The following is a 16,262-nucleotide window of genomic DNA, read 5'->3' as shown; positions in this document are numbered from 1 at the left end:
GTTTCACAGAAAAGCCAATCGTCATAGCCAACAAGTGTCACTGTAATAGCTTGCAAAATCTTTAAATTCACATTTTAAAGTAATTCTTGATAGGTCATTAATGTTAAAAAGTGTCGATAAAAATGCAAATCAATACATTTTTTTTTTGATATCACTCTCAAGAGAATTGGCGTCAAGTGTTCTAAGTGAACTACATTTCCTGTTATTTTAACGAACAAATGTGTTGCGTTATAGAGGTGCTTTTAATTCTTTTTATACCAAAGTCTATTGTTGTACGATATAAGACTTAGCCAAGCAATTTCCTCTGTGCTACTTTCAAGATATTGCACAAGACATATCATAACTGATAAGAGTTTTCAATTACAATAATTGAACACCTTTGTACAAAGAATGGTAAAATATCATATACTGAGTCTGAATGTTTACAATGATTGGCATAATGGGAAACTATACAAACATTGCATTTTACGTTTATCAGTGTTTTTGCCCAAGCAAAGCTTTTAGTAGCTAGTGGAATAAATAGATGTGCTTACTGATGTTGGGATGTATTGACAGCTTCTGATTGGCGAGAAATGCTTCGTCAATTGATACTCATCTCTAGTTCGATAAAGAATAGTAACTACCATCGGGTCATCAATCAAAGAGTTTCACAAGTACCCATAAATAGAAAATCTAAACTTCAGTCTGGACCGGTCTACCTAGCACTACCACCGGATATTGATTTGATGTCGTATTGCAGGTAAAAATCACCTGTTAAACGCTTCATTTAATTGTACATCAGACACAGGACTGTGTTTATGGAACTAATAGGACTTTTCATACAGTATTTATCATATAATTGTAGGATTATTGTCATTGATTACTAGTAATTTGTGGAAAGTATGAGAAATATGATACGCAAACATTTTCATCATTTGAAGAATATGAATAATGAGTAATTTAACTTTGGTTGTGACTTATATTGTAATAAGTGTTACAATAGTTATTTCCTATGGAAAACAAATACAATTAAGTCTTATCTGTGATGAATCATTATATAATCTTTGTGCTAAACAAGTTAGAACCTACGAGAAAACTTATCAAAAATCAAACTCTATTGACAATGTAGTATTTCCTATAAAAATTAAGAATGGAACTAGTGATTTGCTGATAAATTATCAGCAATTTAACGTTAATGATGACTTCTGGAATATATTTGTGGTTTTTGGAGATGACGTGACAACAAATGCCGCTGCGGTTGTAGCAACTACCTATCACATACCTGTATTCCTGTACACCACTTCACAGTGGCACAATAATGTAAGTACAATGTACTAATAATATGTTTGTAATATGTTGCCAACCTCTCTTGAATAGAAAGAATATGCTCAGACTATCTTAAATACGACTAGAAATTGTTTAGTGTACATAAAATGGTTATATATTAGTATAAGTTATAAGTAAGACATGAACGAGAGAAAAAAAGTAAATTTATTGTCAATTAGATTGCAAAGTTAGTTGGTGAATTAGACATATAATATAAGAATAAAAAATTCTGCGTTGGGATCACTTTGGATTTTTTTCCAGCTTCAATGGTAGATACTATATTAATGCCTCGTTCACACGGACATTTAATTCGAATTGAATTCGAATCGAATTCGGTAATCGCGTTCACACACTCTTCTTTTTTAATTCGAATTGATTCGAATTATAATAATTCGCATTAGAAATACGCTTTTGTGACTACGAATTAAAAGTTAACGTCGTTTGGACAGTAAAGCGAATTCGAAGCGCATTGTAATTCGAATTAGAATTGACGTTAGGACGTAAAACGTTTCGAATGCGAATTAAACTAATTCGAATTAGTTAATGCGAATTGAATTCGAATTACGTGTGAACTCAGCATAATACTCTTTGAATACATTTCATTGTTTTTATATTTTAAAAGATCATTACGGGAATCAAATTGAATAGAGCATTTAAAAAATCGAAATTATTTGACTATTGATAAATGAAGTAAAGCAAATCAACAAAGTGGGTTAAAAACTAGGACTCAAACACAATTCTTTATTTGTTTTTAATTTTGAACGAAATTGAAATGGCCTCACCATAGTGATAGTAAAACTGAAGAGAACGTGAGGTTTTTTGTTTTAGTTTTATAGCTATTACCATTTAACTACAAACATCATGTAAAAGAAACAAATATAGAAAGATTGTCTAAATCTGGCCATCTAAATCATTATATTCATTTGTCAATTCTCATTAGTAAATTGAAATCAGGCAAGGAAAATCAATAGAACAGCTATTTAAATTCAACCTTTATTCCATAAAATTCAGGTAAACTATGCGTGGCGTCAAGAATTGTAAAATCGTATTAACAAAATGCCTATGCACAACCGTCTGATTTTCTATTAGTATTATACAATTCAGTATTCATTGCACTGGATCAAAAACATAAAAAAACGATTATTATGCAGTTATTGCAATTCTGTAAGATTATTAATCTCATTAGCATTTTTTTTATTGTAGTAATTTAGATATTATCTACATAGCATTGCAACGCAGAACGCTTAACTGTCATCATTAAAACCACTCTTTTTATAATAAGGTCATTACATTGTATAAAAACCCGATCAAAATATTTTAAAGCGTGAAAATTATTTTCTTTGGTAAAAGGACAAAAAGACAAATCTGTGTTTTTTTCTTCAATCCCCAATCTTCACACGATGTTATAAAAATATATCTTAGCATAATACCATAGGTTTAGGTCTAGCCTTCCCTTTCACGTATCAAAAATTATTTTTTTATAATAAGATTAATGATAGTAGCTTCGACAAATGATAACAGCAATGATACTTATTTGAGAAACCAAAGAGGTCCGAAGAGTAACAACTCAGTATAGCAAAGCACATGCAGCAGAACAAAAAGTCTATCAAAACAAGTTTTCAATTGAAAAGTAAATTTTGACATACCATTTCATGGTCAGGAATCAATTATCTAGAATCTAGCAGTCCTTACATGAATCTGATCTTAAAACCCTGTGTAAATTAAGAGTGAAACGAACTAAATATAGACAGACCAGATACCTAACATACATGGAAACGTGCAATTGGGTGATCGCAACAAAACTTTGAAGCTACTGTACCAGAAGGAATGCCAGAAGTTGGCATTGCAGTAAACGGGAACATGGTCAAAATTAAAAAGAAAACAAACATTATAATTTAAAAAGATTATTCACAGCCAAACACAATTTGACTTAAATTAAATCGTAAAAAATCTTCAGGATTCACAACTGCCTCTCTTTCATTTTCGCAATTCTCTGATGGCTTTATGCAGCAAGTTTCATAAAATTTCATGATAAGGATTTTTAATGGGAAATTTAAAAAGATTATTCACAGCCAAACACAATTTGACTTAAATTAAATCGTAAAAAATCTTCAGGATTCACAACTGCCTCTCTTTCATTTTCGCAATTCTCTGATGGCTTTATGCAGCAAGTTTCATAAAATTTCATGATAAGGATTTTTAATGGGAAACTATTTGGAATTTTATGTCCTCAATGCTCTTCAACTTTTTACTTGTTTGGCTTTACAACTGTTTTGATTTGAGCGTCACTGATACCCGCGTCTGCTTTATTAAATTATAACCCTGGTACCTTTGAAAACTATTGTAGAAACGAAAATCATATTACCAAAGTGACATTTAAACCCACAAGTCAAAATTTAACTAACAAGAGTATGGGAAAAATTAGAAAAACGATTAAAAAAAAAGCCAAACAACAGAATTCAAAACTAAACACAGAAAACAAAAGACTGAGTAACACGAACCCGCATCTGCGGATGATAGAAACATACGTTGCTTTCATCTGCTTGAATACCAGTGTATAAAATGCCAAAGGTCCTATACCAGACTATAGTTTTGCTCCTTGTTGAAGGCCGTACAGTGCCCTATAGTTGTTTATTTCTATGGCATTTGGTCTTTTGTCGAGAGTTGTCTAATTGGCAATCACACCACATCTTAATGCAATATTATAAATACGGTAGGCTACATGAGTGGATTTTTTAGAAAGTTACTTTTGAGTCCCCCGGAAAAGTTTTGCCAAACAGTACAACATTAGTGCGAAGAATTTACATGCTCTCCCTTAAAACATTCAACCCGGAAGCTATTTTCTAATTCAATTTTATTGCTAAGAGATGCTCTCTTCACTATTAAAGTTGGTGTATGTATGTAGAGTCTTAATATATTAGTTGTCGTGAATGTTTAAACTGGCTCAATGGATTATTTGTATCGTTTCGCTTTGGTTTTTTGTTAATAGTATATTTCATAACATCTGACTTACTTCTCCGTGGTTTGTCCGAGTAATCTAGTTCTTGCAAATTTTGACTTCCACGCATAATTGATTCTTAGTTCAGCTATGAATAAAAAGAGATAGGCCAATAAAACAGCACACCAACGCACTAATCAAAAACGACCTATAGATATCAACAATAGACAGGTATCTATACGGAATGTACATCTGAACTTGTCCCAAAAAAAGTGAGCTATTCAGGTTGTCCATATGAAGGAATCATCTTTGATTTTGCACAAATATTAAATTCCATCTCTTTTATTGAAAACGGCCCTTTTCCTTCAGCAAATTCATTTCTTTTGACTATAGAATAATAATTATTCAGTAATACGGTATCTTTTGGTTACACCGGATGGAAAAATATCTACGTAACGGAATGCGTCCAAATCTGAATAGAATCTTATAGTATAATAATATAAAAGTAAATCTGATTTTCGTCAATTTTTTTCTCTCTCTGTAATCTGAAACTTTTAATGTTTGGTTTTAGTAAAACAGGTAATTGGAATATTTCGTTTTGGTTCATTTTTATAACAGTTATAGTTATTGACCAAGCAAGTTGGTATATTGGATTTAATCTGCACGAGTTGGGTGACCCTTAATAACCCGAACGACGTAGGAGGAATTGCTCTAAGAAAATAGCCACAAACACAAAAAATGTGTAAAAAAGTATAATGGCAAGTACTATTTACATGTATAAATATGTGGGTATCTTGTTTTAAGAATGTCTTATTCTTCTCATTATTAAGACGATTTATACCAATTACTATAGGATTCATCTATTGTGAGCATTTTTATACTATGAGATTTTCTTGATCTTATTTCTTTGATTTGACAAGACTTTTAAAACGTTCATCTTATTTATTCACGACAAAAAATCAATATACTGAGTCAATACATGCACAGCAAAAAGCGCAAAAAGCGCAAAAAGCAAAAGAACAGAACTTCTATTGCTGTTCTTAATTCATCTCAAACTCACAGTAAAACCTTTAACACGGAGCAAAAGACGAAGAATGTGAAGTGATAGCAATGGCTCACAAAATGAATTTATACAGGTGGGACTTGGAGTTGGAATGTTGTTTTGCTTAATATAAATTATTACCATGAGACAAAAGTCCACATGAACAAAAACAAGGTTTGAATCTTTCATCTTATTAGCTCATTCCAAAACATTTGCATTCCAATGTTATATTCCTGGATTAGTATCTTGTTTGTTCTCTCTATATTTGAAGACTCGTTGACCTTTTCATGTACAAATTATTATATTAAATGATTATTTACATCAATGGTTCATCAAAAATTTTGATTTATTAATCGATTGCCTTACATGCTGTAAGATTGGATTGATTAAAAACTGTTTTCTCGTCACGCACGTAATAAAGCAAAGGTTATATATAATACTCATCACGCATAGAATGTAGTAAAAGTTGTATTTTATACTAACATTGAGTTTTTTTTTATTTCTTTTATTGTGCAACTGGATTACTCAGCGAGATATTTATTTATCTCTTTGGTATGCTATAGATTGATAAGTACCTTGTTATTATTTACACAAGCTGAAACATTATTCAGATCCGGTTTAATGCCATCTGTAATTGTTTTCGTGTTATTGATTGATAATCCGTGTTTTCAAAATCAGATTTTTTCCCGTCTTTCATGGTTCGAAAAGAAACTGTTTTTACAAAGTATCATATTATAAGTGATGTAATATTTATTTCTTTGATTTTCGTAAAGTACTGTAAGAAGTGAAACAGAGCATGGTATCTGGCGGTGATACTTACTTTATAATGAGCCATCTTGCGTCCGTCACTGAGATTTTACAAGTACATTTAGGTCGTAAAATAAAATAAAGTACATGTATGATGTCTATTCCATGCACCTAACGCGTGATTCGGAATAACCTTCATCAGGTGCGCTCGAGAAAAACAGTTTTGAAAGATATATACATAAAGCGTTTTGCAGCATAGGCTAAAGTCTAAAGATTTACGATTAATTTCTGATTAAACTTTTTATTTTGTCCAAAGAATTGAGGAAACCAACAAAAGGTTGTCATAACTATGTCAACACTCACTACATCCTCCTCGTCCTATTTCATATAAAACCATAATCGCTGTTCTGCAATTTTATCGAAAACCAAATTTACGTATACCAGGCTTTCACATCGTCCATTGGTTCTTAAATGTTAACATTTTCTTACTTTTTTATATGGGGTGCTTGTTTTGTTATTTAAGGAATGACTGTAATATTTTTTCTGTCTATGAAGAAATAACATAAAAAATGTGGTACACACTGAATAACGCGCGTAGCGGGTTATTTAACAGTGTGGACCGCATTTTTTTTATGTTATTTCGAATAGACTGACAAAATATTACTGTTATTTCTTATAATTTAATTCTAAATTCCATTTTAAACCGGCGTAAATAAGGAAAAAACGTTGATGGCGTCGTCACATGACAAAATTGTGTCTATGATATGATAAACAAAACGACGTCTGCCAATCAGAAGACGCGTTACATCCAAAATCAAATTATTCGGTGATGATAGCATTTTTGTCATTATTTTATATAAAATTGAAAAGAAAAATTTTATGTTAAAATTGTCAATAAAATATCGTACTACGCAAGCGTGTATAATTTGTATGGGTATGGCAAAACATCCCATATAAGTCTTTTACTGGATTAAGTTATGTTTTATATAAAGCATACTAGAATCAAAATTTTACAAACAGACCAAAACCATAAACAAATTATAGATATCTATGCAAAAAACAATAAAAATAATTGGAAGTATATATATATTTCAGCCCATGACTGAAGAACAGCAATTTCTAAGAAGTATAAATCTAAAATATCAAATAAAATAATAACCCCAAGAACCAATGGTAATATATATAATAAACAACTTATTTGTGTTTGTATTTGATTCAACACCTAGACTCCATAACGATTATCTGAATTTCTTTAAACACTCAATACCGTTTATAAGTTGGTAGAATCACCAAATGTTTTTTTGCGAATAATGAAAAGATATACATTTTTAAAACAATACGTTATACATGACATGGGTAAAATCTCTTTGTTCTTACTGTGCTATAATCTGAATAATGCACAGATAAGGTGTGCATTAACTACCTCAGATATACTGCACAGTTCAAATCTATTTTTACCTTTCGGGGGGTTTCCTGGATTCTGAAAGGGATGTAACATGTATTTTATAAAATTGAAAAATATTAACGATTGTAGCGAGACTAAAAATTTACGTTGTCCAATTCAATAGTGAACAACCAATTTGCCATACCCCCCTCCAAAAAAAAACAAAAACAAAAACAAAACAACAAACAAACAAACTAAAAACGAATCCGCCTTCTGACTTCAAGAAACAAAAAGGTCGATTAATTAAACACTTTGTACAGACATCGTAGTTTTAAAAAAAAGAAAAAGATGATGGATTGATTGTTGGTGTTTTAACGTCACTTTTAAGCGCCACATTTCGGCTATTTCGTGGCGCCCAGTTTTTATTGGTAGAGGTAGCCCCTTTGATAGGAAAATTGACAGTCCTAATCAACTAATATTGGAGTAAAAAAAAAAGCACGGGCGGAGTTCGCCTTCAAACCCTCAGTGTTGACGGCCTAGTAATTACAGTAGAAGAACTACTTACACTTTTTGGAAAACGAGGCCCCTGATGAAAAAAGTAAGGTTTCTCCTTCCTTTTTTTATTTTCTAAACTGGGACATATGTTATTTCAAATTGTGTACACTGAAAATCTAAATTCAGTGTTTTAAAGTCAAAACAGATAATTACGATTTTTTTGTAGTTTCTGCCAAAAAGAAATCATGTATTTGAGAATATTCAGCTAATGAAATCTGATTTGAATAAGTTATAGACTCAATGAAATTCATTACGTTTTTGGCGTATTTATTCCTATACAAGCTAGGACTTTTGGGAATCGATTTTAAATTTGTGGTCGGGGGAGGGAGTTAAAGATTGGGAAGAGAACCGTTCTTTCTGTTAATTGAACATTTTAAATTAATTAATTCGATTACTCATAACCTCACCAAGCTACACATTTTGCCTCGCATATTTACTCACCAAACCAAACATATTGCATCATATTTATAATCAAATACTCGTTCACCTTGAGGGAAACGATCACTTTAATTAGCTTTATATAATATGCAATCGTTTTTGAAATTACCTTCTCTGCTATATATTGCAGTCACTGCTGTCAATGTGTTTCTAATTTTGTTTAAATGTTTCATGGAATTAATTTTTAAAATGAAATAGGAACCATATCACCATTAAACCTTGAAATGTTAGAAAATAACTTATATTGTTTATATCACATGTACAACAAGCATTTGTAAAATGCACGTTAAAAACAGAACCTGAAATATTTATAAACATTTACGTCTCATTAAACGTTTTATGTATTTTCATTATAGTTCGAAGTCTATTTTTGAAAGTTACGAACCGTTTTGGCTGCTGTAGAGCCTAGCAGACACTAAATGGAAATCTTTCTTGTGTTTTATGAATATTTGCAAAGGGAAAAAATGTCAAACATAGGCTCCAAATTATGTCAGTGTTTCCAGCATATAGATAAAGAGAACACTATTTTGGACTTTCTTGTTGATGAACAAAATTTAATGTTTACTAAAGAATAAAAAGGGCACTATAGCCAGATGACTGTTCAGAAATGATGTCTGTTCGATTGATAGAAAAATCACAATACAAAGATCAAATTTAAAGGGATCTAAAGAAGATACTATAATCTTTTCATATATCAAAAATATAATTCAAGTTGATAAGAAAAACTTTCCAAGAACAAAGGTCCATGCTTTCTATTAGATCTATAATATCGGAAGTAAAATACAGCGAATTGAACTTTTGATAATACAAAAAAAAAAATGTTTGGACTTTAACGGAACTTGTTATTGTGGACTTTAACGGTGTTTTTTTTTTTTTTTTTGGACTTTAGCGGAGGTCATTTTGTGGACTTTAGCGGAAAGTTTTTGGACTTTAACGGCGTTTTGGACTTTAGCGGTGTTGTGGACTTTAGAGGAATTGTGGACTTTAACGGTGCCACAATGTTCAACAACATACTTTTCATAGATAACATATTCCATAAAAACGAATTAACGATGTAAAATTAAGTTTTAAATCATTAGTCAACTTTGATTGAACAAATATTCCATGAAAGGTTGGGGATGTGTAATCATCTATTGAAGCGGCATTTTGTGAACACGAGCAACGTATGATCGTCCTGGAGTAAGAATAATGTGTCCGGTTAATGTGACATGTTTTTTTTGTTGACGTTTATATGCTCTTGTCCTATAAATATGTAAAATTTGCCATTGGACGTTTACTACAATCCTTTCTCCATCACACAGAAACCGACAATTTCTAAAGTTATTTGCCTCTATATTACAGTTAGCCAGCACGTCTGTGATGACATGAATTCACATTGATATGGTCGTATTTATAAATTAGCTTTTTACAAAAATTTGATTTTTAAATACTAATGCTTTTTTTATCCCAGGAATAGACCACAATAGCTTTATTTGGCAAACCTTTAAGGAATTTGGGTCCACAATGCTCTTCATCTTCGTACTTTATTGTACTCGAGCGTCACTGATGGTCTTTTGAAGACGAAACACGCATCTGGCGTATATCAAAATTTAAATCCTGATATCTATGATGAGTTTATTTGCATCTGAATAGACACGGCTTAAATGTATGGAATGATGAGCATAATCATTTACAAGGTACCATTTTGTAAAAGACTTTAGGACTCAAGAGTGAAAGCTGAACTAAAAATACTCCAGCATGTGTTCAGTGTTGTATTGGGAAATGTATATAAAGCCAAAGGAACTTGCACTATTCAGGTGCATAATTATTAAAGATTAAAAAACAACATCAGAATAAATTGAAATGTCAATGAAGAATGTTAAAAGATTAAGTACAAAGGAAAGATAATAAAGTTTGTTACTTTATAGGCTCTTAAGATTTATTTGAATTAATTAATGAGTGGAAGTTACAAAGAAAATTAATGAATTTTCAGTAAACATTGCTCCTTCATTTGACAAGTCTACAACTGGCATGTAAATATAATGTCTTCAAAATATAAACAATCACCATCTCAAATGTTTGACAAATGAAAGAAGTCGGGAGAAATCGTATTGATATAAGTAATGTTTTAAGAGAATAAAAATAAAGAAAATTGATTTAACAAATTGATGGTCCTTTCACCAGTACTGAAAGTTCAGAGCAATCAATCTTGAATGTTTTAAGCGCACCTGTATCGTAAATGTTTTGGGATCGTGGACTGGTATATTCCTGTTTAGCGGTTACGCCAGATCTTTATCCTTTTATATCATACAATACAGAATGGGATTAGCTTATTATTGAGGGCCGCGAACTTTAATTGTGTGCATCCTTTTCCCTTGGTGTTTGGTTGAGGGTCTTGTTGGAGTTCTAAAAAAAGAAGACAATACATAGAAAGAATTGAGAAAAACGATCAATTTTTTTTAATAATACAGAAAAGAGGACTCTCATCCGGACCATCAGATAATCATCTTATTGGCGATCACCACATATCCTTATTTTTGTAATTATAATAATTTAAATTTCAGTTTGAAGAGGACAAAAGTTAGGCATTTGCTTTATTTTTTTGTTTTGTTGACACATTACGTTATAGACATTACGATTCCTCATTTCGTGTAATCCAAGGGAAGTGCATAGACGGTGTCAATTATAGTGGTCCATATTTTACTTTTTAATCATAAAAGAAAAAAAATAGGGTCACGTTGAGTGCGTATTGTATAATTGGACACACCAAAGGGGGCCTTTTGCAACTTGGTATTGTATTCTAGGACTAGAGAATTTCTATTCCACAACATTCCTATAAAGGTAAACATGTGTATACAATGAACAGTAGTATTGTCAAAGAAATTTTTATTGTTTATATTTCTAGGCGCATTCCGCTACATTTGATTTGATTTCATGGACGAAAAAAGTTCTATTCCTTAGCAATCCTTGGATAATTGGTCTAGTAAGAATCAGTATCAATTATAACGAAAATTGTATTGACAGAAAAAGTAAATTTCTACATTGGTATAGTTTGACAAGTCGGTTCATTGGCGAATCAGTATGTATTGATATGCTACCAATTCTAAAAGAGCGGCGAGATATAACAGATGGATCGACATTCAAACGTGAGTCGGAAATAAACTGGCATGCAACGTCATGGCTAAAAAAACCAAAAAGACAGACTAACAAACAGATAGAGAAAAACAGGTACACAAAACACGACATATAAAACTTAACACTGGACAACACAAGCCCCACCTAATACTACGGGTCATCTCACTGGCTCCGGAAAGGTAACTAGATGATCCTACTTCCCATGTGGCATCCGCCGTGTTGCTTATTCAAATACACATTGATTGTTATATATACTATAGTTAATCAAATGTTCAAGGCTTTATTCAATATTACTTCCATGGTATACAGAAATGTGATACATGTACAATTCAGAAATATGAACATCTGGTTTCAATGCGATTAAACTTTATATGAGGTACAATATAAGAAAAGCCATGAAAATTGAACAAAAAAGGTATAGGACTTTTGATTTGGTAGACGCACACCTGTACGACTCGACAAAGCTGCCTTAGGTTGATGACAAACTGCGTACTAAATACCGGGAAACATCAATTTTTATCGGAAGTATATTAATTATACCATATGTTAGATCAATTGCAAAGTATCAAGTTAAATAAAAACAACGTGATGAACAACTGTAGAAATAAAAACAGTAGAGAGGAAATTAATTAATATCAGATGCAAAATCAATAAACCATCATTAAGTTCAGTCAATACTTGTTTGTCTTTACAATACATTTTTTTCATTTCATACTTCCCGTAAAAAACACTCTTTATAAAAATTATTTAACGCCGGTTTAGAGTTAAGAACATACAATTTAAACTAAAAAATGGTATGTATTTCAAAAGGGAAAAACATAATTAGGGCGACAGTAGTTTATCGAAGTTCAAATATCGTAAATCAATAAAGAAGAAAAAATGCAAGACAGCGTTAAAGAAACCCTGCAAAAATCGCATGATTTAAAAAAATAAAAAAAATAATAAAAGCAAAAAGAAATAACTTGACGGGACAACATATTAAAACAAATTATCAAGTAATAATCGTTATTAGCAAAGCAACGTCGCATGCACAGTGTTTTTCATCTTGTAAGTATGGTTTCAGCCTCTATTTATACATCTAATGTAAAGAAACCATAGTTCCCGCCAAAAAAAAAAAAGAAAAAAAAAAGATAATAAAAACAGATAGAAATAAAAATAAGATAAATAGATGTTTGAAAATAGTCATCAAAGATACCAGTGTAATTAAAAGTAAGTGTCACTTAGTCTTGTGTATCTTTAAACAGGAAGTCGATTATTTAATAAAAAAACTTCATAAGCATAACTTATATGACAGATATTAGTAACGTAATGGATCAGACAGTTTTATATGCGTTGATGTTTTATTTTCATTTGGAAATGTCAACTATATTAATAATTACACGTAATGAGCGTATCTTTTAATGAGACATCTGCTCCTTAAATTTCAAGGGGCAGAAAGTTCTATTCCCATAATATTAGGTATAAAACCCATCAGGTAATGATTTCATTGGGTTCATATTACTGAAAACTACAGATATTCACATTCTATCCATTTTAAGAAATGTTTATTAAGTTTATAAACTAAATATATGCGTAGAGTCACGATCTTTACGATCACAATAAGTTAAATGAGCACGTTCAAAGGAAATACCATGGAAACCCAAGTGTATATTGTTTTTTTAAATCCGTTTTTTGATTGAGTTAAGCCTTCCAACTGATTTTTGATCGTGTGTTTTTCTATGTTATGATATTATACTATTGTTTCAGAAAAAGGGAGAAGGTTTGGCGCCATTAAAACGTTTAACCCCTCTGTAAATGTTTGCACCTGTCCTAAGTCAGGAATCTGATGTACAGTAGTTGTCGTTTGTTTATGTAATTTATACGTGTTTCTCGTTTCTCGTTTTTTATATAGATTTGACCGTTGGTTTTCCCGTTTGAATGGTTTTAAACTGGTAGTTTTGGGGCACTTTATAGCTTGTTGTTCGGTGTGAGCCAAGGCTCCGTGTTGAAGGCCGTATATTGACCTATAATGGTTTACTTTTATAAATTGTTATTTGGATGGGGAGTTGTCTCATTGGCACTCACACCACATCTTCATATATCTACATAAAATGTCGTATGCTTTCACACTGCATTGTGCCTTTGCACCAATACATGTTCAGAATTTGTATATATATTATTAGTGATAATGGACTAGAATAGAAGTATAAGAAGTCGTAATATGAGTTAATTATTCTATCGGAAGCTTAACTCATTATTCATTGATATACAAATCTCGATAGGAGAACAAATACTCTTTCCTTTGAATGTTATTCTATTTATTAATGGTATAAATATGTATAGTTGAAGGAACAATTAAGCATGATTTTATCAATGCTATCTGATCCTACTGAAAAACATAATTAAGATAATAAGTTACACTCATCCATCATGACGTCATGATCTTTTGTTTCAATATGGAGCTTTCTATTTCATCTTTTTTATAATCAAGGAGGTTCAAGACACAGAACAACATTCAGATGGTTATTCATGATACAATTGTAAGATCGTCTGTTATGAGATTTTTGTCGTATTTTTCTTTTACTACTCACTGCTACTTTGCCAGGAAATTAACCCCGAAATGTCAATGTAAAGTAAACTTGCAGTCATAAATTTTAGTTTTTGTAAAGTTCCGTTTGCTTATTTGCATAGTTCTTTTGGACTTTGATATTGAACTGTTTTCTGTTGTTTGAAAATTTAAGCATTATGCACATAACCAAAAGGTGAAGGAATGCGTGAAGTACCGACACATGAAGTTCAATCAAATGATATTCAAGTAACATTAAAGATACCAATTTTACAGCACAAAATAAGTTTTTCTACAGAATATCTCCAGTACTGCTGGAGGCCGAAATATTTAAAAGTCCAAAACATAATGTAAACGTTGAAGAAATTATGAAACCAAAACTGAAAGTACCAAAATTAGACTTGGACCAGGAATACGAGCAATGAATGAGATTTTTTTTCACGAAGAGGTTAGTTATTTAGTAAAAACAGAATTGATTATTATTGTATTGAAAATTATAGCAACACCATATGGCAATTCAATAATATGTAGTACTCAAATACGGGATTCGGAAACAAGTTTGGGAAAATAGAAAGTTAATTTACATACCAAAACCGGCGTCAAAAGAGTAACTAATTCTCATGTTAAAACCACCCTCTGGAAAAAAGTAGAGAAGCCTCTAATGAAACCAAGAATGCAGTGCCTTAAGCATTCATATCATATCCAGCATGCATATATGCATATGAGGAAAATGATAAATTTGTCACATAAAGCCATTGACATTTTGTTTTTGAACAGTAAGACAGTTTTATTAGTATCAAACAATTTTTAATGCATTTCCAATAAAATAATGATTGATGAAAAAGTCCCAAACAGAAACAACGTAGGCCGTCGGCCATTATAAACATATAAAATCCAATTTCAGTTTTAAAATCCATGAGTATCAAATGTCAGAACAATATGGTGAAAATACCAGAAGTTAATCGAACTCTGTAATATTGTATTTTCAAAGCGAATCATATTTAAACCGGAAATATTTTAAAAAACCGTTATGAACAGATACCAACGAGAGAGTTAAAAGCCGAAAAGAAAACAAGAAACACATAGCAAGAACCGAAAAACAACAACGAAATGAACATAAAACCACGCGTAAAAGAAAATTTAAGAATGAGAAACACGGACCCAACCAAAATACCAGGTCGTGATCTCAGGTGCCTGAAAGGATAATCAGACAAGAGGTGGTTAAATGGAAAAGATGTGTAATGATTGCTCTCAGCATGGAATACAAAACCTCTCTGGAGCTATCATGATTCAGAGCCGTATACTTAATATATCATGTAAACATACGAAGGAGTGCAAATGACCTTTTAATACATTGTGATCATAATAGGAACTTGCTCTTTTCTTGATGTGTTGATACAGCCACAAATAGCAGTGAACAATTTGATAATAAATATTCCCTAAAGGTATAAATTGATATTTACTATTTATATAACCGATTGGCTTTAGCTTAACAGTGCATCTTTCCTGGAATAAGCCCAGTTTTGATGAATTTAAAAAGGTGGAATTTTGTGCTCATTTTCAAGATAAAAGAAAATTATTATAGGATTAATCGCTTTTTTAAAAGAAATTTATTGGTGTATAAACTCGACCAATTGACTCACAAACAAATAAAAGTCCAAAGGACTTTTATGATTTGTAAGTCACTTTGTCTAGTTTATACACAAATAAAATCATTTTAAAAGGCGTTTAATCCCTATAATTCTTAAATAAAAGAGGTAGGGAATATAATTTTCCACACTCGTTACCTCTATCACACGTAAATTATATATATATGTCATTGAATAGTCCTAGCGCATGCATATATTTGTTGGTTAACGCAAAAATATGTACTAAATGAAATTTGCTATCTGATAAAAAGTAAACTGCAAAAACTCTTATTATCATTCAAACGAATGTTGTTTTGTATTATTTTATTTAACGATTAACGTGCAAAGAAAATAAATTTTGTTAACGTCGGTGTAATTATCGCCGCCATGTTGTTTACATTGGTTGCGAAAAGAAGTTCGGTCAACGTCGTCTATCGAAAAATAACCAACGTCAAGGTCAGCTACCGGAAGTTCTCTCAACCAGTCATATCAACGTATTCCATAATATGCAAATCATATAAGAATTATACAATATATATGTGTAGACATTTATGAAAAGATTTATA

General features: G+C 31.4%; 1 protein-coding gene across 1 annotated transcript in view; it reads left to right on the top strand.

Moving 5' to 3' along the window:
- Positions 1 to 405: 405 nt before the first annotated feature.
- The window catches only part of LOC143067549 (glutamate receptor ionotropic, NMDA 3A-like), a 34,477-nt gene continuing 18,620 nt past the window's right edge, over positions 406 to 16,262 (top strand). Inside the window, exon 1 of the mRNA XM_076240895.1 lies at positions 406 to 1,299. Coding sequence (XP_076097010.1) covers positions 931 to 1,299 — 369 coding nt within the window. The 5' untranslated portion in view covers positions 406 to 930. The remainder of the gene's footprint in view (positions 1,300 to 16,262) is intronic.

Source organism: Mytilus galloprovincialis, chromosome 1 (assembly GCF_965363235.1).
Source record: "Mytilus galloprovincialis chromosome 1, xbMytGall1.hap1.1, whole genome shotgun sequence".
Taxonomy (NCBI): domain Eukaryota; kingdom Metazoa; phylum Mollusca; class Bivalvia; order Mytilida; family Mytilidae; genus Mytilus; species Mytilus galloprovincialis.
The sequence above is the reverse complement of the archived record's forward strand: the minus strand, read 5'-3'. Positions and strand labels throughout refer to the sequence as shown.